Source organism: Stigmatopora argus, chromosome 4 (genome assembly GCF_051989625.1).
Source record: "Stigmatopora argus isolate UIUO_Sarg chromosome 4, RoL_Sarg_1.0, whole genome shotgun sequence".
NCBI classification, from domain to species: domain Eukaryota; kingdom Metazoa; phylum Chordata; class Actinopteri; order Syngnathiformes; family Syngnathidae; genus Stigmatopora; species Stigmatopora argus.
In genome coordinates this window covers 13,489,203-13,512,986 of record NC_135390.1, presented here as the reverse complement: position 1 = coordinate 13,512,986, position 23,784 = coordinate 13,489,203, and the positions used below count along the sequence as shown (strand labels likewise).

The 23,784-nt window shown below is 41.1% G+C and overlaps 2 protein-coding genes and 1 long non-coding RNA gene across 11 annotated transcripts in view; 2 read left to right on the top strand and 1 right to left on the bottom strand.

The window, feature by feature from the left end:
• Positions 1–17,248, top strand: part of creb5b (cAMP responsive element binding protein 5b) — a 47,482-nt gene extending 30,234 nt beyond the window's left edge. For 4 of the 7 annotated variants that reach the window (XM_077598020.1, XM_077598018.1, XM_077598019.1 and 1 more), the window contains exons 8-11: positions 9,395–9,751; positions 11,054–11,281; positions 12,136–12,244; positions 14,074–17,248. In XM_077598020.1, the coding sequence (XP_077454146.1) occupies positions 9,395–9,751; positions 11,054–11,281; positions 12,136–12,244; positions 14,074–14,228 (849 nt within the window). In that variant the 3' untranslated portion in view covers positions 14,229–17,248. The remainder of the gene's footprint in view (positions 1–9,394; positions 9,752–11,053; positions 11,282–12,135; positions 12,245–14,073) is intronic. The other 3 variants (XM_077598023.1, XR_013299924.1, XM_077598022.1) reach the window with 3 other exon arrangements.
• Positions 17,249–17,835: 587 nt separating this feature from the next.
• On the top strand, positions 17,836–19,682 carry LOC144073657 (uncharacterized). 3 transcript variants are annotated; one of them, XR_013300141.1, is made up of 7 exons: positions 17,836–17,962; positions 18,156–18,251; positions 18,940–19,002; positions 19,082–19,164; positions 19,370–19,408; positions 19,473–19,532; positions 19,595–19,682. It is a non-coding gene; the product is annotated as an uncharacterized LOC144073657 (long non-coding RNA). The 3 variants fall into 3 exon arrangements; XR_013300142.1 differs by lacking the exon at positions 19,370–19,408; XR_013300140.1 differs by lacking the exons at positions 19,370–19,408; positions 19,473–19,532; positions 19,595–19,682 and having other exon boundaries at positions 19,082–19,363.
• Positions 19,683–19,727: 45 nt separating this feature from the next.
• cpvl (carboxypeptidase vitellogenic like) overlaps positions 19,728–23,784 on the bottom strand; it is a 5,704-nt gene continuing 1,647 nt past the window's right edge. The window contains exons 6-16 of the mRNA XM_077599670.1: positions 23,768–23,784; positions 23,624–23,690; positions 23,355–23,477; positions 23,152–23,283; positions 22,652–22,750; positions 22,286–22,459; positions 21,898–22,080; positions 21,060–21,817; positions 20,349–20,428; positions 20,145–20,248; positions 19,728–20,072 (exon numbers count right to left, since the gene is read on the bottom strand). The exon at positions 23,768–23,784 is cut by the window's right edge and continues 63 nt beyond it. Of these exons, the coding sequence (XP_077455796.1) occupies positions 21,719–21,817; positions 21,898–22,080; positions 22,286–22,459; positions 22,652–22,750; positions 23,152–23,283; positions 23,355–23,477; positions 23,624–23,690; positions 23,768–23,784 (894 nt within the window). The 3' untranslated portion in view covers positions 19,728–20,072; positions 20,145–20,248; positions 20,349–20,428; positions 21,060–21,718. The remainder of the gene's footprint in view (positions 20,073–20,144; positions 20,249–20,348; positions 20,429–21,059; positions 21,818–21,897; positions 22,081–22,285; positions 22,460–22,651; positions 22,751–23,151; positions 23,284–23,354; positions 23,478–23,623; positions 23,691–23,767) is intronic.

Sequence of the window (23,784 nt, the reverse complement as noted above, 5' to 3'; positions counted from 1 at the left end):
CAGTAGAGGTCATTACAAGAGTTATTGCTCTGATAGAGGAGTACAGGAGCATTCCCAGGGCATTTAATTCTCCCTCTTCCTCCTGCTCTCTCAAGATTGATCGTCTTTGTGGTCTTTTGAATCTCCTCGGCGGTTTCTATGGCAACATACCAGGGTAACACAATATTAGTGTATTAGGCTTATCTCTATCTTCTCTGGCTGTCATCCAGACACATCTTACTCGTTTTTGTACTCCTCCTATCTCTGTAATTGAATTGTAAATGCTCCATTGGGCCTTTCATAAACATATGCAGTCACTAAGTGGCTACAGGCCACCGCTTCAGTCTGCCATGCAGGCGCAAGGCACAAAAAGTAACGGCGGCTCATTCCAGATTCTCTTCCTCGATGTCGGAACACGACTGATGGATTTTGGTGATTGCGGGAGGAAAGAATTGGATGCAATTTCACTATCAGGCCTGCGATCTCTGTTTCATAAGCAAAGAAGGAGTCGAAATTCCATAATATCCGCGCCCGGGCCTGGGTCGATAAATAGGCCCTGCTATCGGATGACTGGCCCATGATCAGGCCCATGTGTCCCCCGCGACGTCCGAGATCCAGCTCTAATCGCATTACCCCAACCATGTTGACGTTCCGCCAATGGGAAATCTCCACACTGTAACCCGACACTCCCGAGGAACGGACCCTCGCTCTCACCAAAGTTTACATTATTGCAGCAGGGAAGGGGATTGAGTGGGACTTTGATAGACGTGAGGGAAATAGATAGACAGGGAGTTGAAAAGTGAGAGACATTGATATTCCGAGACATTCAACACAAGGAAATTGGTGTAATTCTTCACTTGAAAGGACTGGTTTTGCGCGATGTTTGATATTTTGTCTAAGTGGAGGCCCCTGTTGCCGATTTTTAACCTTGCCCTGCCAGAGAAAGCACACTGCGGGTCCAGCGCTTGGGGGTCTAATGAAGGCAAATTGATTTTGTGGTGGGCCAGAGCAGCAGGGAGGCCTGTCTCTGGTGTAAATAGTTAATGAGGCAAAGGACTGCTGTGACCCCCTGGGGACTCATATCGCGCACTAAGCTCTGTTAGTGCTCTGCAGCTCCAAGACTCTATCTCTGTATCAGTGTCTCTATTTGTGAGCCATACCATCCAAACCAGACACTTGGGTCAAGTATTGAAACATTTGATTTTTTTTCTTTCTGTCCTTTCTTGTGTGTTTTAAGAGCTTCCCAAAACTTTAAAAATATTTGACATTTATAACTGGTCAAGTCATCACACATTTTCTCCGTATGATACGAGACAACTTTGAGCTCATAAAATCTGCGAAAATTGCAAAAGATGACGTGTTTGCCTTTCAAAGGGTTTCGTTAGTATGATTTTTTTCAGATAAACTGACCATTATTTTGATCATTCAGGGAAAATTTGGGTAAATAACGTCTTGCGAGTAGGAGCAGATACCTGTCAACCTGGTAAAAACCACACGTAAATTGCCAACTAGCAAATGTTAAGATGTTTTTTTTTGTTTTTTAATGATTTTGCTTAGAAAGTCACATTAGAACCAGACTTAACGGTGCTAACTTGGAAGTGAAAGTGCCTATAGTGTTTACTTGTAGTTTTTTTAACTACCCCCTAAAAGGTTCTTAAATTATACAAATTGCATCTTACAGTATCATTTTGACATTGTGCCAGAAGTGACTGGTTTCGGTGGAAGGGCTCATATTTGTTCTTTTCAAATCCACCTTTTTTTCGCCATAAAGTCACCAGTGTTTAAGTGGCCCAGCAAAACCCAACGGAGTCATAAGGAACTATGTTTTCAGACTCTGACCTGCCTGTCTGGGAGGGCTTGCCGAGATTGGAGTGTTTTATTAGTTTTGTTACAAGTGATTTCTGTGTGTAGAGCACTAGGTGCCGCCGGTGCCAGGTGTGGTTGTGTTCTGTTCTGTCGTGGTCTAGGGAACAGAATGGCGTGTGTTGTGGGCTGGAGGTTGTGGGATCGTCGACCTTCGTAGCGTAAAGGAAATCGGGATGAGGCCAAGTTCCACATCGTGCCGGCCAATCTATTACATCACCTCTCAGAGCTGGTTCTCCACGGGGCCTCGCGAGCCCTCACTCACACATGCACACACAGTCGGATCTCCAGCCCTGTTTCATCATCCTTGCACAATAACAAACACACACACACACACACACAGGAAGGCAGGTAAATGTGCAATGTAATTTTACAGTACGTACACATCAACTGTGCTTTTTCCCCCCCTTCTCATAACAGCTTTCTGCTCTCTTATCATACGCGTTCCAAATAACATACGCGAGGGCCACATGAGTGCGACATGACTCAGCTCATATCCCTGCATCCATTTCCAAAGTGATGCACGTTGTTTTTTGTGTTCCTTTCAAATGAGCTCTTTGGTTCTCCCCCGTCCCGCTCGCCTGCCAACGTTTGACAGCCGACTCTTTTTAATGTTTGAAAAATGTGTTATTTATTAACTTGCAATTAAATATTGTTTACATTGTTACTAAGGACAATAAATGTGTCACTAAGCATTGAGTTAGCCCCCTTCGTTTTTAATGAGGTAAACAATACTATATGTTGCTCTACTGTAGCGCTCTTGGCCGTGGAGCTGGCACACTACCGCAGGATGACATAATTCCCTGGCATGTCCTAAATGTGCTCCTTTTTACTCCGCGTAGGGAGGAAAAAAACTCTTCGGCTCTTAAAGAGATATTTCATAGCGCACAGGAGGACTCGCATTCAAAGTGTTTTTGACCAGACGAGAGTAGCGTTTTACATTCGGTTTACACAGCCCTTAGTGTTTGTCTTTTAAAGCACTTGGATTAATAGGCATCTAGTTGAATTTTACAGTAATAAAAGCAACAGAACATGTCATTCATATTCTGTATTAAAATGCCAAAGACCGCATGTGTTTATGAGTCACTCTTTATGCACATTGCACACTCATAATTGTTTTAGGATGACATAATTTGCTTTCACTTGCATTTGTTAGCACCGTTGTGGAAGACCTCAGGGTAAACTGCTTGTAGTGAGACACACACACACACACACACACACACACACACACAATAGAAGTGGAACTCCAGGTTTTGTAAGCAACATCTGTATGAATGGCAACATTGTTAGAGCGTGATGTCATCGGAGCGGGACGGTGAGCTAACGGCACAGCTGAATGTGCAGGCGTATCCGTAGTGTATGAGTACTGTATATACTGTATTTGTCCCTCAGTGTGTGTACTATGTGCACAAATATGAGTCACTCTCATTCCATTGGCCCTGGCAATATTGTCATTTGGAAATCTAAACATATTTGTGGAGTAACTGGACTGCAACAAAGGATTGGCATAAAGTCTCTGATGCAAAGCCGTCCGTCTAAGCGGTTTTGTATGTAACCTCAGAGGACACGAGGCTACATGTACTGGCAGGGTGATAGGGATGATGAATATACAATTGTTTCTTTCATTATTGAGGTGAGTGGAGTCAGAGTGAGGAGCCGTGAGTTTATCAGTGTTGGACTCGGACCAAGGAGGGCCCCCCTCCCCGTCTCACACTGCTTCCACTGTATTGTTGTTTTTCTGACACAGGGACGTACTGTCTCTTCAATTGTTTTTTTATGATGACGTGCCACTCTCTGAATAGATCTCGGCAAAACCTCTGAAGGTTAAGAGGGGTTGGGGAATATTGTTTTCTTTAAAAAAAGAATGGAATTGTCAAAGTCCAATGCTGTAGGCACATTTTTAACATTTTAATAAGTGTTGTGACTTCATTTCTGTTAATATGTTGATAATTTTCCACACTTTTATCAAACTTTTGAATTCATGTAATTTAAAACCGTTTGGATTATTGTGATGTGAATATCTTGGAGTTTAAACAGACCTACTACCAGAAAATATATATTTCTATCATCTACAAGTTATTTATTTATTTATTTATGTTATCCTAAAAAAAAGGCTTCCTTTTATTTTGCAATTCACAAAACGCATTAAGGGCATAGTGATGACAAAGATGCCCTGAATAATGTATTATTCTCATTTCATATTTCGATCTCTATACTTTTGGTCAAGCCTCTATGAAGGGTTTCACTATCTCAAATGAATGGTTATTTTTCTCATTATGGCGAAAAGCCTGGTCTTGAAATGCAATTTCATAAATGACGTTCCAAAATTTGTGGAGTTGAACGTGTGTGCGCCTTGGTGTGTGGATAGTGGTGAACATGCTGCATCTATTCATTTTTGAATGGATCCATGTTGTTTTTGCTGTGCTGACGCGAAGGCCATTTTGGTCATGGTCCAGGGCCCGTGAATGCGAGGGAATCCGTCAGAGCCGAGCCAGGGTAAACCAGCTGCCATCACACCACAGACCGATCCGCTCTCGATGAACCCAAACATCCAATGACATACGGCCCCACCTCAAACCCCCCACTCAGACGCCAACCATTGGATTAGTTACTACTCCGAGGACTATATAATAAGCCCTCAAACACTAGACAGGTGATTGGATTAAGATTGTTGTGTCAGAGATTTCACTCTGAGTATGTTCCAGTCAATATTAACAGCTTTGGTCAATACCAGATCTCCTTGGACACTTGGAGATCTCATTTGCTTCCACTGTATTTTTCTTTTCACCAGTCCCTCTCCACGGGACAGAGAAAAATTTAATAAACCTCTCCTTTTGTGTTCTTTTTCTTTTAAAAGACAATAGTTTCTGTCCTTAAACACACAGAGCGCCCTCTAAATGAAAAGCGACCTGATAAAGAATTGATTACGACTTATTGACTGTGTTGGCGTTCCAAATTGTTTCATTTATGATATGTCTTAATGTTGAGTTACATCTCCTTGAGCAATGAGCAACTATCTTGGCCGACTGAATTCTCATGCTCGTGGCAGCCGTTTGGCTCATTGTCAGTAATTTAATCCTTGCAAACGATCCTTGTTCATCATGTGACTCAAATAAAACGTGCCGCTTTGGGCCTGCGACCTCTGAGCTTCTTAAGATTGTGGTGAGACCGCTCCAAAAAGACATTGCAACTCCTGAGTGTTTTTCTATAGTCAGGTTCAACATGACTTGTTTCTATGTCAGTGTGCATTATGGCTGTAAAATGTTTTGGGATCTGTCAAACACTTATGAGGCCGTTTGTTGAGCTAGTGGTTGCCGCGGTGAGAATCAAATGGTCGTTGAGAGTTCTGGGGCAGAATTGACAGGGTAGACGAGCAGCTCAAAGCAGGTTTGGCGAGAAGCCCTCCTGGATGGGAGCGTCCCTCCCGTTTGTCCGAGTGCCTAGTGTTGGCAGAACAATCGGTGGTCTCCATTCTGCAGCCAGAGTCGGGCCCGGCTCTCAGGCACTTGGCCCGAGACCCGAATAAGGAGAGGGGGCAACGTTGCAGCCGAGCTCTCCCATCAGACTGTCTGTCTCGCTGCTCCCAGAGGAAATCAGTTTAACAGTCCCCAGCTCTTGGCAAGCACAGGGAGAATGGGGGGAGGACAGGGAGAAGGTGGAGGGTTACTGCCTCTCTGGGCGAGAGGGAAATCTAATAAAAGTGAACTAATGGGGGGTGTGGAGTTTAAGGGGATAGAGAGTGGGTTCTGCAGGCAGGCACGTAGTGGGTAGTAAGTGGAATTAGATCCTCTTAGCGCTTGGCAAAGCTACACAGACAAACCCCAGCTTTTGAACTGCAGATGTTGAACCATGATGGGTTTAGAGTTCGGGGAACTGAGTCCACACAAAAATTTTGCATGAAAGGTTAGGACAAAGAGGAATCATCCAGTAAAAGATACACTAAATTAAAATTTAAAAAAAAATCTCCATGAATGGACCACAGTGAAGCAAACACAATCTGTTCTTTGATGCCATTGGTCTTTTTTCCCCATGATTGGAAAGCCAAAGCCCCTCTCTGTACTGGTTTGCTTTTTGATGAGGTGAAAATTGAATTTGGAGAAATAGCGTGCAAATACTTTCACGGCGATAATGTCCTGTAATGAATTTTGGGTGCAGTCAATTTTTGGGGCAATTTCACTTCGTAATATAGCAATAGTCAAGGTCAGTGTAAATTATTAGGCAAATTATGGTTGAATATGACTACTTTTGGGACATTTTGGCTCTGGAGGTTATGCTGTATTTTTATGTCTACCCACCTCCTTTATGAGGCAGTGCTGGCTAAATCTTTGGATGCTGTTGTGTGGCGCCAGAGGGACTCCAGTGGCCAACGCTCTTCCACCGTTAAAGGAAATAAAAGTTCTCACCTTGACCTCACCGGGCTTGATTTAGGCCTCCTGGCATGGTCTCTTCCCTCACTACCTGCTCGACACTTCCTCCATCTCTCTTTAATAGAGGTGAGGTCATTTGTCGAGTGGAAGCCCGGGTGTGTTCTTCGAAGGTGCCCAGAGCACTAAACTGGACATCACTCAAAGCAACCCTGTTTTCAGAGATGAAGTGGCCATTAATAAATACAATTATTGGTCCATCACCTGAACATAAGAGAAAGTAGAGAGATTAGGGCAAGGGTCTTAGAGTGGAAACAATGTCTTTTTAAAAAGTAAAGTCACCCAAAAAATGAGGATGGTAATTCTAAATAGAAAACATCTTGTGAGCAACTTGTTAGTCGTTGTTGGAATCCCTCAAGTTCTATAGAAGGGAAGGAAGAACGGAGGCAAAATTTCTTCATGAACACCATCCAGAATTACTTAAGTTTGTTGCGTTTTCCAACCCCCTCCCTTCAAACAAAAAAGGAACAAAATCTAGACCCTGAACCATACAGGCTAACACCTGTGTTTATTTAATGACTGTTTTCTGTGGCTCCCACATAGAAAAGGACGGCATAGTATGTGTGTTATTAGAGTTAAATGCACGTGGCGCTTCAGTTGTTGCACTCAGCAGTCTAGTGAAATGCAACCAGGTGTGAGAAGGCATCAAGAAGGCTGATGAAGGGTGTTTTACAATGCTCATCATCACTTGACAATAACTTTAACTGAGTCATTGTGGTTGTGGGTGCAAATGTGGAAGTTGTAGGATCGTTGTTCCCACATTGCCGAAACTGTAAAATAATTGAATTTTGTCATTCACACATTCGTATGAGCTCAACTTACGTACAGTATACTTTGGACATCAAGTTACACTTTTAAATAGTTTGGCTAGTCCTGTGATTTATAATGTGGTACCAGTGGTAAATATATTGACTGATTCTTGTTCCTCGTAGTTGTAGTTATTATTCATTTCTTCTCCCATCACTATTGCGCAAACGTGGGACTATATATTTGACGCGCATCTGGATTTTGGCCTCTGGCTAATTCAATTACTAAACAGATAGCACCACTGCCAGCTGGAATTTTATCAAATGCTGATAGAGGAACTCACTCTGTGGCAGGCTGATGGCTTGTTAGAAAGACGCATCTAATCTCCCACCCAGCCCGGTCTAACAGGGGGTACAATCTCGCTCCCTCCCAGCCTGCCTTCACCTTCCCATACCCTCTACGCCCTGCTATCATGGCGTCCAGTTGACTAGGAGCCCCCACATATGCCGGCCATTTTATGTGTTATTTCTCGTGATAACATGAAGTGACTTCGAGGATTGCGAACGCTCGAGTCTGATTGGTTTCCTCTTACACAAGAGGGGCGGGACTCGCCTCCCGGGTGCTGAGTGACAAGTTGAAGGTTGAAGGGAATGTGTTTTGTGAGGGTTGTCATCCCTTGAAACCATCCCGCGAGACGCGGACGATGTCCCCGTCAACACCGCTGACCGTGATGGATGCGTGTAAGATTGATATAATCCATTTTCTGTCCAAGATGAATGACCAAACACTTTGCGGTTGTTTGTGTTAAGAGTCTTCTTATCGTGCTATTCCTCGCCATGTGGTACAAACTGCTCTGTTGTTGCTGTACACGTGGAACAGCTGCAAGCCTGGGGCTGCATGCTGTGTGTTAGCCTGGCCTTTGTGGTATTTTAACCCCGGTGGTCCCAACATAGAGGAGCCGTCCCCACCCCTGTGAGAGTTGACCCGTTGAAGATGCGGTCAAGGTGGCTACTAGGGGTTGAATTTTAGCTTCATGCAGAGATGCAAGTGGAAAAATGGAAGAAAGAATCATGCAAGTGATGTGTCACTATGTTTGGCATCTCTTGAATGACAAACTGAAACTACACTCAGCCAAAACAGGCTCGACAAGGTCGTTTATTTTTTTTTCACAATCCAGGCTTATGGAAAATACGTAGATATTACAGGAATCGGGCATTGCGAGAATAGTTCCCAATCAAGATCTGGAAAGAATGTGCTGGTGACTAAAAAAAAAATCCCTTTGTGGATGGTGTGTGAGAGGAGAGGGCGAGCTGATGGTGTGCTCGGGTCGCGTCTAAGTATTGTGATCCAGACCAGCTGGATGACGTTCCCTGTGGGAATCATGAATGTAGAGGCTGTTAAAAGATATGGAGCCCTGGACGCACTGTGGACTTACTGACAGCAGCTGGGAGGAAGGGGGAAGGGAGTTCAGAAATGAGAAATGTGGGATTCAAGGCAGAAGCCTTGAGGCAAAGTCTTTCATTTGCTTTTTTTTTTAATTCATTTTATTTAAGAAAACAACATTAGGCAAACAAAATTGAAATGCATTCATGCTTCACGTCAGACTAAACAAATCTGACCTGGTATTTGTGGCCACTGCCCAGGTGAATATATGAATTTGAGTCAGACATTTACTTTGAATTAAGTCTCGGTTCGTCTGCGACATTTGTACCCTGGTGGCGCAATTGGCATGTTTGAGAAAGTCTCCTCTTGATGCCATGCCCCCAAAAAAAACAGACTTGAGGAAAAGTGAAAGCGGGTAAACTCAACCAACGTGAGAAAAGCGAGAAGAACAACCACCTCTGTCTTCATAAGTAGACTGACTCAAGGCTTGGTCAACAGTCGGAGGCTTACACCTCGCCAGAGAGCTCATCAAATAAGCAGACAACTCCACCCACAAAAGAGGGAGGGTCTTAGGAATATGAAGAGACAAGAGCGGGAATCAGGCAATCAGGGAATGTAAAGGAGAATGACAAGGCTGAAGGAGAGACAGAGGACAGACTAAGTGCTTTGAGTTCGTTCCTAGACATATAGATTTACGGTGCTATTCATCCTCTTATCTAGTCAGGAGGAGTAGCCAGAATCGCTGTTAGTAATCAGCAAGAAACAGTATAACATATCAGTTCATAAAAGCTGTATGTGATTTATTTATGGAGAATGTATGGATGGTTATTTGAAAATAAATACAATATATATATATATATATATATATATATATATATATATATATATATATATATATATATATATATATATATATATATATATATATATATATATATATATATATATATATAATTTAAATTGCTACATCTAAGATTTTTTTTGTCCTTTCCATTCAGAGATTGAAGGCTGCTCTTTCACACCATCCGGGAGCCATCGCCAACGGCAACATGAACTCCATGGGCCACATGATGGAGATGATGTCGTCGCGACAGGAGCAAAGCAACCACCATCACATGCATTCGCACTCGCACGCACATCAACACCTCCAAGCGGCCCCCCACGCATACCAGCACCACAGCCATCACCACAGCCACAGCCACAGCCACAGCCAGAACCACGCTCAAAGCCACGGGCAGGGTGGCCAGCATCACCCGCAGGGACATAACCCCCATCACAACTCCCACAACGCTCATCTCCATCCCGGGCACCCGCATCAGACTTCGCCACACCCTCAAATGCACTCTGCCTCACAGGTAAGAAAGTCTCAACCAGAGACAGACAGCCTTACTATTCTAGATCTCGGCTTACGGTCGTAGATTTGTCCTGAGGAAACTATGTTCCACACACATTTACTCTCTTAGGTTAAACAGGACCTAAAATTGACAGATCAAATAAGAGCGAGCTGTTCCATTGAGATCAACTCGATATATGATTGATATATAAATTGACCATTTATTTTTTGTTGTTATTTTCTAATACATTTACGGGTGAACTCTCACCTCAGAAACTTTCAGTTTGCAAGCTTTGTCATATGCATTTTGAACAAGTCCTCAAATCGCCCTATTTTAAGGAACATTTTTGAATTTAAAAGATATAAACTGCTGTATGCAATTGCAAGGTTGCATGATGATAGTGCCCGTTTTTCATCGATCAAAATCAGGGTCAGAATTCCATTTATTTAAGGTTTTTATGGTCATTAAGGACTTTTAAAAGTCAAACATATTTCCTTTTAGATTTTATCTTGAGGAAACTTAAACCTGAAGGGAAAAAATATATATAATCATAATGTATAAGTTGCCCGCACTAGCCAAGAAGTTGCAATGAGAAGCAAAATAACATAAATCACACTAGAAAAAAAGTCACATTATTAAGGAAGGGGAGTAAATTTGATCACATTCCAAGAAATAAAAAACATTACACATCATATTGATAATAACTGATTAAAAATTCTACATTTTAACAATTAATTAGAAAACCGTAGTCTAATCAACACAGCATAACGAGTTTACCAAACTTAAGACCCAACTCCAAATTACTATCAAATCCACTAAATTCTTCTTCTGTCTGACTTCTGAACACTTTTGATGTACGCTTGCCATGCATTCAATCGGCTTGCGTTCTCTGTGCTTCTCCTAAGAATGGTCATATTCCAAAACGGCTAACACTTGAGTGAGCCAAGTTTGTGTCAAGATCCGTCCGTCCGCGTACACTTGTGTCCGCCGGTGTTAGTCTGAGTGGAAGTGGGTGGTGGAAAAGCGGCTGACACCTCTTTAACTAGGAAGGCAGCTCGGTGAATCAGTCCAGTCACTCGCTCATTGAAGCAGATGTTGTTTTCAGGCGGTTGGCACACTTGAAATAGCTTTGGGCCTAATGTATGGACGCTTGTTTGTGTTTGGAGAGCAGCGGGGTGGCTGTAGCAGTCAGGTGTCTGGATCTTTTCCAGGTGTGTCACAAAGATCGCGTCTGTGGTTGCGAGCTGGCAGACGCAAACTGTCTCATTACAGAGCTGGGTTATGATTAATCCTCCCCGCCGACCCTCCCTTTCCGTCTTTCAGATGTCCCCCGCCACCCAGCACATGCACCCGACGCAGACGCTTCATTCCCCGCCCCCGAGCGGCGGCCGGCGGCGGCGAGTGGTGGACGAGGATCCGGATGAACGTCGGCGAAAGTTTTTGGAACGGAACCGAGCGGCGGCGACGCGATGCAGACAGAAGAGGAAAGTGTGGGTGATGTCGTTAGAGAAGAAAGCGGAAGAGCTCACGCAGACTAATATGCAGCTTCAGGTATGAAAAATGGGGCAAAAGCAGAAATTATTATTTTACCATCAAACTAATTACCCGTCATTTAAAAAATATATATATATATATATTCCACTAGTCTAACTGTCACCATCATAAAACCTCTTCTCTAAAAACTTGTTTTAATTTGCCATATAATCCCTGGTTGACTATATTGACATGAAATGATTTTCATCATTAGTCAAGATCCATATCCTTCTATTAGCCCCTTACAGCTGTGTCCCAATTAACCTGCTACAAAACATTTTTCTGATGAATATCGATTCAACAGATTGAATTTTAATCATGTTAAGTAATTAAGAAACTAATGATAATATACTTCTGGTGAATGCATAATGAAGTTTTAGATAAACCCATCCATTATCAAGGGACTCATTAATTATTAAAATGCTAAATAATCAATGGAATTCAAAATGGGCCCCAATGTTTGGTAGGCCTTTTTAACAATGCGATTAACCTCCAGGTGGGAGGGCTCACAATGTCACTCGCTTTGTTCTTGGTCTTCTAAAGTTTGGTAGGTGTCATCTCGGGTTGTTTACGCGTTGATCTTCAAGACCTGCGTTTTGTTTTTATTATTTTGTTTCAGGGATGATTTATTTCCTGCAGACTTGTAGTTATTCCAGTTTTTCAAAAGCTAGAAGAATTTCATCAGTTCTCGTTTGGGTACGAGGCGTTCGTAGTTGTTTTTCAAGTGCATAACTGTCAAGAATGTCTTCCTCAGAACGGGACACAATAACTAGAAAAATGTATCTTAAAACGTTGTTACTTTTCTCATGAAAAACACGGTTAATCGACATTACTGTCAGCTTAAATGATGGCCCGTTTTTTTATGATTGCAGAATGAAGTGACGATGCTAAAGAACGAAGTGACCCAGCTCAAGCAGCTCCTCCTCACGCACAAAGACTGTCCCATCACCACTATGCAAAAAGACTCCCAAGGTTACCTCAGTGAGTCACATAAACACACACACACACACACACACACACACTTTGGTCTCACGGTGAGACTAACGCTGCCTTGGAGACGTTTTGTATTGTACAAAACAATTGAAGACATTCCACGTAGAGCGTATTTTCTGAAACCTGATGTGACAAATACGTCATGAGCTGCAGTTTGTATCCCAGTGTGACGTCAGAACTCCACCCTTTGATAGGGAGGGATACAAGACTTTATAATTAGGATAGTGAGCCTCCCCTGTGTGCTTCCATAAAGGAAAATGAAGCTCATATCCGGCCTGTCTGAATGTTGCTTTTGTAATAGGGAGAGCCTCCTCCCAGACTGGGCGAGACGCTCATCAATGAGTCTTGGGTTGTGCACGCATGTCCAAATTATGTGACCGTAATTCGCCTAGTGTGTTTACAGGGCCAGGGGATTCTGTTTTCCATTTTTGTGTTATCTGCTCATGCTCTATTTTTGAAAGGGAGTGAGTCAGTGATTGAGCAAGTGTTTGAAATTTATCTAAAAAAAATGCCCTGTGTAACGTATGCCCCTTGCTGCCAATCGTTGTATAGAGTCCGTCCTGTCATATTAAGACTCAGATTTATTTTTGACACTTTGTGTTGTTGTAGTTGAGTGTTTCTGACAGTCATGGACCTCACGTCACCAACAGCAAACAGTATTTAGGAGAGTGTCTGTTTCCAATACGGCCAAATAGGATTTTTTGCTGTCAAAAGTCTTCCCCAGCTGTTGTTTTAGCGTCCGTTTTTTACCCCACGTTTTTATTTCAGTTTTTCTATATCACATTACGTTTCTGATCTAAAACATTTTTTTAAATATTAAGATTCTGTACTCAAAGTATATGGTTATTATGGATGGGACATTATCTCATCATCTCATATTCTGAACCACTTTATCCTCACTAGGGTCGCGGGGGGTGCTGGAGCCTATCCCAGCTGACTGGGACACCCTGAATTGGTGGCCAGCCAATCGCAGACCACAAGAGGCAAACAACCATTCACGCTCACACTCATACCAAGGGGCAATTTAGAGTGTCCAATCAGCCTACCATGCATGTCTTTGGAATGTGGGAGGAAACCGGAGTACCCGGAGAAAACCCACGGAGGCCCGGGGAGAACATGCAAACTCCACACAGGTGGACCGACCTGGAAATGAACCCAGGACCCCATAGCTGTGAGGCCGGCGCGCTGACCACTTATCCGCCGGGCCGCCTACGGGACATTATGTAAGGGAAAAAATCTTTTGGCTCATCGACTGTGTATGGGCAATAAAAATAAATCTTTTGGGCTTTAAAAAAGATCAGTCTTACCCTTTCCAGTAGCTCACAAATACATATATCGAATTTCCGTCGTGGATGGGACAGCTGGCGACATGAATTTTTGGTTGCTTTGAAAAAATGAAAATTTCAATTTCATCCATAAAGAATACTAAACCATTTCCTAATCTGGGACATCTCTAAAGTGGACATCCAGTAGTAACAAACTAATTTTAATTGACAGCCGAATGATGTCAAAGAAAATTATTGCGACACAACAGTAACAGTTGGAAAATAGAAAGTGTTTTCCTTTCTTTTTTTTCCTGTTATTGCTTAAACAATACAGATTATTAATAGTGGCTACTGTAGTTTCAACTGTGTGCACAGAGTAACAACATATTTTATTCATTTCTTCCCAAATGTCATAGAAGAAAACATTCTCTGGGCCCGCTAAGGCCATTTTTGGAAAACGAGAATTAGCCAAATGACCATTTCGCACACACGGCGCGTAATGCTGACGTTTCACGTGAAGGTCATTAACCATCAGCAGCGATGTGTCCGCAGGTCCAGAGAGCAGTCCATCAGGAAGTCCATCTCCAGCGTGCACGCAGCAGCAGGTCATTCAGCACAACACCATCACCACCTCCACCACCAACATAGGGGGCAGTAATGTACACGGACAAGCCAACACCCGAACAGACATTAACCCCATCCACTAGGACGAACTATTCTGCCCCCGTGGTCGGCCCCCATTCCCCCCCCCCCCCTATGTCTGGCTCCACCCCGACTCACCTCTGCTTTTTTTGAGGCGCTGCAGCTGCACCCATCAATCCATCGAGAGAAACCTCAAAGGCCTCCAAGGCAGTTCTTTTTACAGTAGCAGTGGTATGTATTTTTTTATAGACCCAATAATACGTACGTTTTATGGTATGACTTTTTTTTAACTTTTGCTGTCGGTGTTATTTTGTTTTTTTGGTTGTGTAATGGTACAAATGGACCAAAGTGTTCATGGAACAAGAGGGAAGAGACTGGAGATTTAAATTCGACTGGATCGTGCGTCAAATATTTCCCTGCACAGCTTTAAAACATGTCTCGTAACGGTTTAGTATATCATTTTACTTGAGGTAAAATTTGAATTTGGGGGGAAAAATAACTTTTACTAGAGGAGCTAAAATCTAGTTGTGGATTAAATATCAAGAACATTTAGGTCCAGATGTATTTAGGCAATTAAACCTACATACAGAACACGAAGGAAAAAATTGACACACCAGTGTTTGATGTGTCTTCAAGCTGATTGTTGCTACTCCCAAATTTAAGTTTACTGTTAAACCAAACATTTAAAAAAGAAATTCACATTAGGTATTTAAAACACCCACATAACTTTGCACGTTATGACGCTTAAAGACAATTGCATCAAGATAATTGCAAGTAAAATAATTTGTGGACTAACCGTTTTTAGTTACGGTTGCGATGACACAACAAATCTGCGAACCAAGACGCCAATGTGAACTAAGAGTTCCATTTATATCCTCGACAAAAGTGTAAATAAAACCCAATTTACCACACAGCAAACTGTTGAAAAACATATGGACCTAAATGTCAATGTGCATGTTGCCATCTCAACAATGGAGGTGTGATGGTGTCACCTCTAAATAAACCACCATAATCCTCCTTTCCTTCTCAACCAGTCCATTAAACGCATTGTGGCCAGTCTTAAAAAAAATCACAAGAATTTCGCCTTGCTTAGTGCTAAAGGAATTCAAAATACAGCACTCTGCGGCTAACATCAAATAACTTATGAACACTGTGATAGCAGTCTCCTCCGGGACCACCCCAAGCTTCGAATGGGCACCGGGGAACCTTTTTCCTATCAGTTTTTATAACGTCCTCCGAGGACCATTATAAATTTCTAACAAAATATGACATAGCGATCAAAGAAATGTGTATTATTACAGATTATAAGCACTTTTTTTCATTACTTTTAACAGTTTCACTTGAGTTTGGATACCCTTCCGGATCAAATCCGCATAAGGTTCATCTCTGTTTAACTGGAGAGGAGCAATTTAAGCCAGTGATTTCCCAAATGTCACAATGTGCCTCGGTTATTGTCTTTACTTACTCTGAGCGCTCCTATCTATTTCGAGTCTCATTATGCTATTGATAGGTTTGCCTTATCGGCGTTTGTCTTGAATATCTTTTCCATTATTCATCCTCTTCATTAATCCTTCTCAGGCCTTTTTTTCTGTTTTCAACGTCACGGATGACGGTCTGTACGTGCTCCCGTTAAAAAGGGGGGACTTTTCTTCCACCTTGTGACCAGGAATGTCCACGCGAGCACTGTGTTGTATTGGAAGTACAGAGCTGTCTATGCACTTTGTCCTCTGCGGTGCCAGAGGGTGGAATAGCCATATTATTACACTTTTGTCATTCTCACTCTTTTGATACACCAGCAAGAAGCTTGTTTGGCTTTGTCCATTAGGTCTCAGTTTTTAAAAAAGATATTTTGTTACCGTTTCGTGTCATCTGTACTTGAGTTTCTCCTGTAAAAGGGCGTCTATCATCAGCAATGGCGCTGAAGGAGTTCATGGGATCACAAATTGTAAAAAAAAAAGTATTTTCTATAATTTGATGCAAGCAATAAACCAAATTCTCCACACTGCATTAGCTTGGGGCCTGTTGCTACCCCGTTATCATGTGATAGATTGATCAATCTTGACTTTTTCAGGAATTAATCCATATTTTATCAGGACTTGGTCGACAAAGAATAAAAGAGAAATGACAAAATAAGAGCCTTATCAAAAATTGCCTTAAAATAGAACTTTTCTTGACTTAATTTTGCAATTTTGTTCTAAAATTACAATATTTTAATCTGACAAAGCAGATCTTAATTCCTGCGATTTAAAACAAAGTGTACTCTGGAAAAATAACTTTCTCCAAAACAAAAATGTGAATGTTCATTACTTTTCCCCCCTTTCAAAAATAAGATACTTTTTCATCTCTATGGCATTTAAGGGTACATCTGTGTATGATAGGTTAATTAGGGGAGGGGGGGCATCTGTTATAGGGTCTCTGGACAAAAAAAATCTCTGGATTACATTCCAAATCATGCCCCTCTGCATATTTATTTGAACTGGAATCATAATGAAGACATAACTTTGGATGGGCAACCATTTTAGTCCAAGTCCTCAGGGCCATACTGATTAATATGAAGGGGTCATTATATATGAAATATTTGGTCTGCCTTTATTTCCTAACATTTATTCTTAAATTGCACGGTAGGCCATATCAAATGCTCACTTACTCCTTCCTGCACTCCAATAATGTTCAGGAAAAATATGTGTTGCTTTATATGCAAAAAAAAGTGCAACTGTTTGTTTACAAGAACAATTCTTGTAAGTACTTATATGATTGTAAGTGTAAAAGTGTAAATATTGTACATAATGTCATGAATTTCTATAATCATCTACATGTAATGCAACTACCTTTTTGAGGGGAATACATGTAAATAATGTTTGCATACAGCACTTGTTACCTTTTGTCATACGTCGAGGCCCATTTCAGCGCTTGAATACGTTGCTTATACGGATGTCATGACTCTGACCCTTGCCTGCGTAACTTTGTACATTTTTTTTTGGTGTGTCCTTTTGTCGGCTCGTTTTGGCCATTTGTACAGATGTTCAACATTATCGCTGCAGTAACATTCTGAAAATAAAGCACTTGCTCTGCAACATGCAGCAAAGAGACTTGAGTTGATTTCGTAACTGGATAAATGGAAAAGTGCAAAAACAAAAGGGATTCCGGCAAGTCTTTGCGACATGAATGCTCGGTAAGTCATCGCCTGGCGTTGATGGTGACAGACATCCAATCTATTTTAACAAGCAGTTGCCAACCTTCCCAGTTGGAATACATTGGATACCAATTGCTGTCAAATTTGTGCCATTCCAATTGCATTATAAAATTGTTTTTATATTATTATTTTTGTAATTACCAGGGGAAATTTCCACTTGGATTAGACCTAGTTTTTTTCAGATAGGAAGAAAAATCCCTTAATGTAGTTTTGGCTGAAAATAACTGGTAATATTTAAGATTAGGGTTGTAAATTCGTTAACGTTCTTATCCCACAGCGCCTCTTGGTGGAAATTATGGCTACTACACAAATATAAAACTTGGTTTAGGTATATAACAAGCAGGTGAGACGAATTATTAATGTTGAAAATACTACATTGTTTTTATAATAACGTCTATTATAATACACGTTATTGTGAAAAAAATCTATTTTTGTGTGTGTCTATGTTTTTAATAGGCGTGGCCGAGGTCAGAGTTCCAATGACCGCCTTCAAAATGGCGGATGAGCCATGAGTCGGTTTGGCAGTAGACTGCAGAGCAGCTCAAAAGTGACGATAAACTGAAGAACGACCGGATAAACTTCTTACAGGACAATGCAGCGCATTCGGTACGTTGTCTTTCGAGGATATCGAAGCCCAAGTCCTCATTTTAAGAGAGCTTTTTGACGGGAGCATGCTTCGTTGGCGTGATGTAGCCCCACATGGTTGGAGACGGAAAAATGTTTGCAAACAAATTGGCTACATTGCGTTACCCCCTGGCTCTTTATGTTTAAAAAATAATCGTTCCATTGTGTGTTTCAGTTCTTCAACGAGCACCGATTGCTGGGAAACATCAAGAATGTGGCCAAAACGATCAAAAAGGACCAGCTTGTCGACGTCGAGCTGTTTGTCAGCGAAGTGAGTCATTTTTTAAATACTAGTTTCTATTTTCTCTCTAATAATTAAATGTCAGCGTTCAATGATTTTCTCAATTAGCTTGTTTTTCAATGATACATTCAAGTTTTTAATGGAAACACTAACTGATCTGGTGTTGATAAGAAAAAAACAGTTTACTTATAGAATATATATCCCAGTGGCTCTTAACCTTGTTGGACCTACCGAACGGTACTTTAATGTAAAATAAACTGATTTTCCCCCCAAATTCAAGATAAATTCCTTGCAGCACCGTTTGCCCAAGTAATGTCACTTGATCATCTGCAGCCAGAAACGGTCAAGCTGGGCATGTTATTGTGAATAGACTTGATAAATCGATGTCTTGACCTCCGTGGCAGATGCGCCATCGAACCACTAGGGTTCGCTCGACCAAGGTTAAGAACCACTGATGTATATACACCTTTACCCTGGGTTTGAATCTTTTCATTTGTATTTTTAAATGTGGTTTTGACAAAACCTAAGTGAGACATTTATTCAAAAATAGTGCAGGGGTCCTTTCTTATTCAAGTTTGAACATAGGGTAAAATACGGTGTATGAAAGGATTGACTGGCAAAACTCATCCAGGATGAAATTACATGGGAAATGAATGTGAGTCATTGTGCATTAAAATGGTTAAATAAGCAATTTCATAATCACACTGTTGTTTTGTAGAGGTTTAAAGCCATGGAGACGGTGAAAGCCGTCAAAATCGACGAGAAGACTAAAGTAGTCAAGGCAAGACCCAAATGTTTCAGGTTATTTTATTTCTTATTTTCATGCGTGTATTAAAACTACTCATTTTGCTTCTCTTCAGGGTCCACCCAAGTTTACCAAATGAACACTAAAGAAATGGTGACATGGTGAATGGCAATCTTTGACACCAACATCCCCTCACTGGTACTTATTACGGAGCAGGCAGGGGTCTTCAATTCCGGTGCTTGAGGGACCCTGTCCAGTATGTTTTCCATATCTCCCACAACATCTGAATCAAATGATCAACTCATCAGCAAGCTGTCCATGAGCTTGATCACAATCATTTGATTTTGATGTGTTGGAAGACATAGATAATAGACTGAATTTATTTTTGAGTCTCTCTCTGCAGCAAGCAAACCAAGCTACTGAGCTTCAAGTCATCAGAGGGGTTTGTCTAATATTTCCATTTCTTTTCCTCCTGTGGTTTTATTGTTGCTCACATTCTCTTGCAGTGGGGTGAAGGCCTGCTGACTGAGCAAAGGAGAGATGGCACTATGGGAAGGGCCTTGCTGGTAAGTAACAATTTAATGTTGGACTTAATCTATAGCACCTGTTGACTTTTTTTTTTTCCCAGGAGTTTTCAACCTTCTACTGATGGATGATCTACATGAACATATTTCAGAAAGCCCCATTTTTTGTGGAAAAATAAATGTTGAAATGTATACATTTGTTTTTCATTTTACTAGCAAAAGAATGCAAATAACATGTCAAGTTAAATATTTTTTATTAACATGAAAACATTGACTCTTGCACACTTAATAATTGGCATCAAATTGCTTGGTCTTCTATCCAACTGTAGACAAAATTTGATTAGTTATTTTAGGACACAGAAAAATTTTTTTTGAGAAAAACACTTAGGATATAAAATACAGAATTTTTATTTAAAAAAAAAAAAGACCCATATGAGGTCTAGGTCTTTTTTCACCAAGTGTTTTTAAAAAAAAATAAATGCTGCTCAAATCTCCTTTTAAGCCAACATTAAATGATATTAAATAGAAGATCCTTCTGGCCTCTCACTTTTCCACCATGAACCAGAGAGCTCTGGACTTTACCTATAAAAGAGGAGAAAGATTGTTTTAATTTGGATGAATACTTTTATATTCTACAATAAACAAATAAATTACCCTCTCAGACGATTGACTGCCAGCATTCTCCAAGGTGCAGAGACTCCACATAATGCAAGAAAGACATCAAGTGGGCAACCTGGGAAGATCTTCTGGGCATGGGCCTGATGCGTGCAAAAAATAAAAAGCAAAAGTTAGCATATATAGAGACTGGAGTTCCAACAGAAAGGCTTAGGTGGTTTCTTTTTTTTAAACCAATTTTACCTTGATTTAGGCCAGTCTCCTCTCCTGTAACCTCAAGGTTGTGAGTGTTCTGGGCACACAGGAAGAGCTGCATCTTGATGCTAAACAGAGAAAACTTGATTCAACCAAGCTATTTACAGGAAAGAGAAATCTTACAAGAAAATTAATAAACAATCAAGATAAAGATTGATAAAAAGTTTGAGTACTCCATGCCATTTTCCCTTTTTGAGACAAGGCGATTAAACATACCGAGTGACGTTGGCTTTAACATTTTTGTATGAATTATTTTTGTGAAAACAGAACAATTAGTATTACAAATTAGAAACGGGTGTTTAGAACGCGCAGTGAAAACTATCATTACAAACACACCAGGAACTAAATCTTGTCTCTGGATGTCCTTTTTGAGAAAGCCTTTACATAGCAAACTGTCCATTGATGTCTCGGCTTTGTTTGATTAAATTTAAAGTCTTTCAACACGACTCAATGGGTGAAAACGGACAACATACTTTTTAAGTCAAATGTCGTCGTCGTGACGCTAATGCTAAGATAGCTAGTCACATACGGCACACAGCCGGTGGGGAATGGGAGCCCAAACTTAAATTATCGACGGTGTGTTCAACCTAACATTAAACTTACAGATTTGTTGGCGTTTTGGGCTCAATTGATTGCTAAAAAATCTCATTGTAGCATGATGAACATGCACTTAGGGCAGTAAATTGCTCTACGGCTTACCTCGTTGGCGTGCTAGTCCTCCGTCACCGTAGAATGGCTGTTCTAAAGGGCGAGAGACTGCGCATGTGCTTAATTTACGCACCTGGGTCGCCAATAGGCGTAACCACGCCCATATTGTGCCGCCATATTGAATGTGGAAAAGATGGTGGCTTGCCTACCGTGCTCCACAAAGGTGGTTTGTCCGCTCAACTCAACGTCATGACGTAGAATAGTCTTGGTTTTTGTGACGGTAGTACTATAAAACAGTGTGTATATACTACAATGCAACTCTAATGCATCTTTAAACTCAAAGAGGGATGCTATAGTAACTATAAACTTGACAAATCTTTAATTTAAAATTTAAATTCTATTCATAATTTTGTGCCAAAAGGTCTATATGATTGAAAAAAATAAAATAGCTACAAAACATTGAGATAACCGAGTGATAAATTCCAGAAACAGATAAAATCACTCACTCATAGTGGACAGCAATAATTAGTCATACATACAAAATGCCGTTTATACAATTTTACATAGATTTAAGAGTGATTGAAAAAAAATCGATTTATGAAACAATTTCATTGAAAAATGAGTGAAAGGCAATGATTTTTTTAAAAATGTGCTATTTTCATACACAATGTTTTGCTAGGCAGCAATATCAATTAAAACATGATTTCTAATCAAATCCAGCCTCGCGTCGAGAGGAACCTGTCAATCATGTCGTAAGACCTCGCCGGCTGGTCGTAAGGCAAAATATGTCCGCCTCCTCTGATGATGACCTGCATGATAAGACAACGCATTTGAAATTCACTTGCTGGTGAAGCGCTTCTCCACAGATGGGTGTGGCTTATGAGTCTACCTGGTAGAACTCTCCCACTTGTTTGACATAACCGGCCACTTCCGTGTCCTCGGGCTGAAGCTTCCAGGGAAAGCGCGGCGCCGACATGTAGGCGGCCGCTCCGGTCCAGTTGACGGTGGGCAGGAACCGCTCGGTCAAAGGGGCCGCCACGATCACGTCCAACTGACCGCTGTAGATCAACACCTGAGGAGTAAGAGCAGGTTTGGGAACAATTACAGCTGAGAAAAATACAACACAGTCCCCCCTTTTTTAGGGACAATGTTTCTTAAAAGTTGACATGGAATTTACCATTTTTTTTCTAAATATTTTAGATTATATTGTTTATAGAATATTCTTAAAATAATTGAATGTAATTTTTTCCCACACATTTTTTTTCATATTTGATTACCTTATAGTGGTCCATGAGGACCCCCAGCCAAGGCTTGACACTTTTCATTACGTCCTGCATCAGGTGCTTCTCCACCTGCGAGCCGCTGTGGAATTCTAGGTTTCCCACGTGGATGGCGCGACGTACTTCCGGGAGCGTTACAAACATTGAGAAATACTCCTGGTCTTTGGGTTCCTGACATTAAAACAGGATGACGCTTCAACAGGAAATACTGAAAAGCCATTTATGCTCTGTAACACAAAATTCTAAGAAAAACACACATTCAAGACTTTGAAAAGTCCTTAGACGTGATCCTAACAAGCCTCAGTTAAAACTGATTGGACGTCTGTCGTCAAAGGTAGTGAACGAGGCAGTATTTCCAAGTACCTGACATGACAAGTAGTTGTAGTAGTTGGTGCAGCCTGTTGCATTCTGGAAGAAGGAAGGGTATGGTGCCAGGTCACCATTCAGCAAACTGTCAAAAACCTGGATAGAATGTTGGTAATAAAACACTACTGGACACTTTGTACAGTTGCATCTGAATATTTGTGAATAGCATGAAAAAGGATGCTTCAGTTGTTCCGTTCAAAAGCAGCAACTCATCTCAAACACATTTATCTAACAAGAAAATGCCAAGACCCTATTTTTCGATTAAAAAAAAAACACTTAATTGCTTATTCTTTTACAGTATTTTAGTTTGAATTTTTTTAGGTGATATATTTAGGGTTATCATTAAAATTGTGAAAAAATAATGAATCAAAAAACACTATGTGCAGTGAGTTTACCGTATAAGGAATTTGTTTGGATAACATAAACAAAAGTTCCAAATTTATTGCGCATCTTTTTTTGACTACAATGATTCCAAAACAACTGTACAACAATTATACCTCAAAAGCCTCCACCCACTTCTTCTGCTGGATTAGCTGGACCCCCAAGTCACTCTGCTTGTTGACATACTGTTTCTGAACTTCATCGATCATGCCCGTCTGGTACATAAATTCGCCGTAACCGCCCAGCATCTATGAGAGAAAGACAAGAATGTTGCTCTCCCCACAGAAGACACCTAACATTCTTATTGGCCGATACGCACCATTTCTGGATCACAGAGGCCGTCACCAATGGCCATGCCCTTGAAGTTGATTTTGATCTTGGCCGTCGGGTTGTTTTTATGGATGTAATAAGAGACGGCAGGAACGTACTTCCCTGCATAGGACTGCATAGACACACGGACGAGTGACGTTGCAATAAATGTCAAGCAAACCTCTACTTTCAATACATCTAACTATACCATATATATGCATGTATGATCAGAAAATTAATGAACTGACTATTAATACCAATATCTCATTAAAAACTTGCCTCTCCTGTCGCATAGAAGTCATTGGACTGGTATTCAGGAAACAGTTGGAAGAACTGTATTAGAGCACTTAAAAAGCAGGAAAATACAAACACTTAAATGGGAGCAGATGAAAGTGAAGCTAAAACTTGAAAGCCGCGTCGCACCTGTACAGATCTCCACC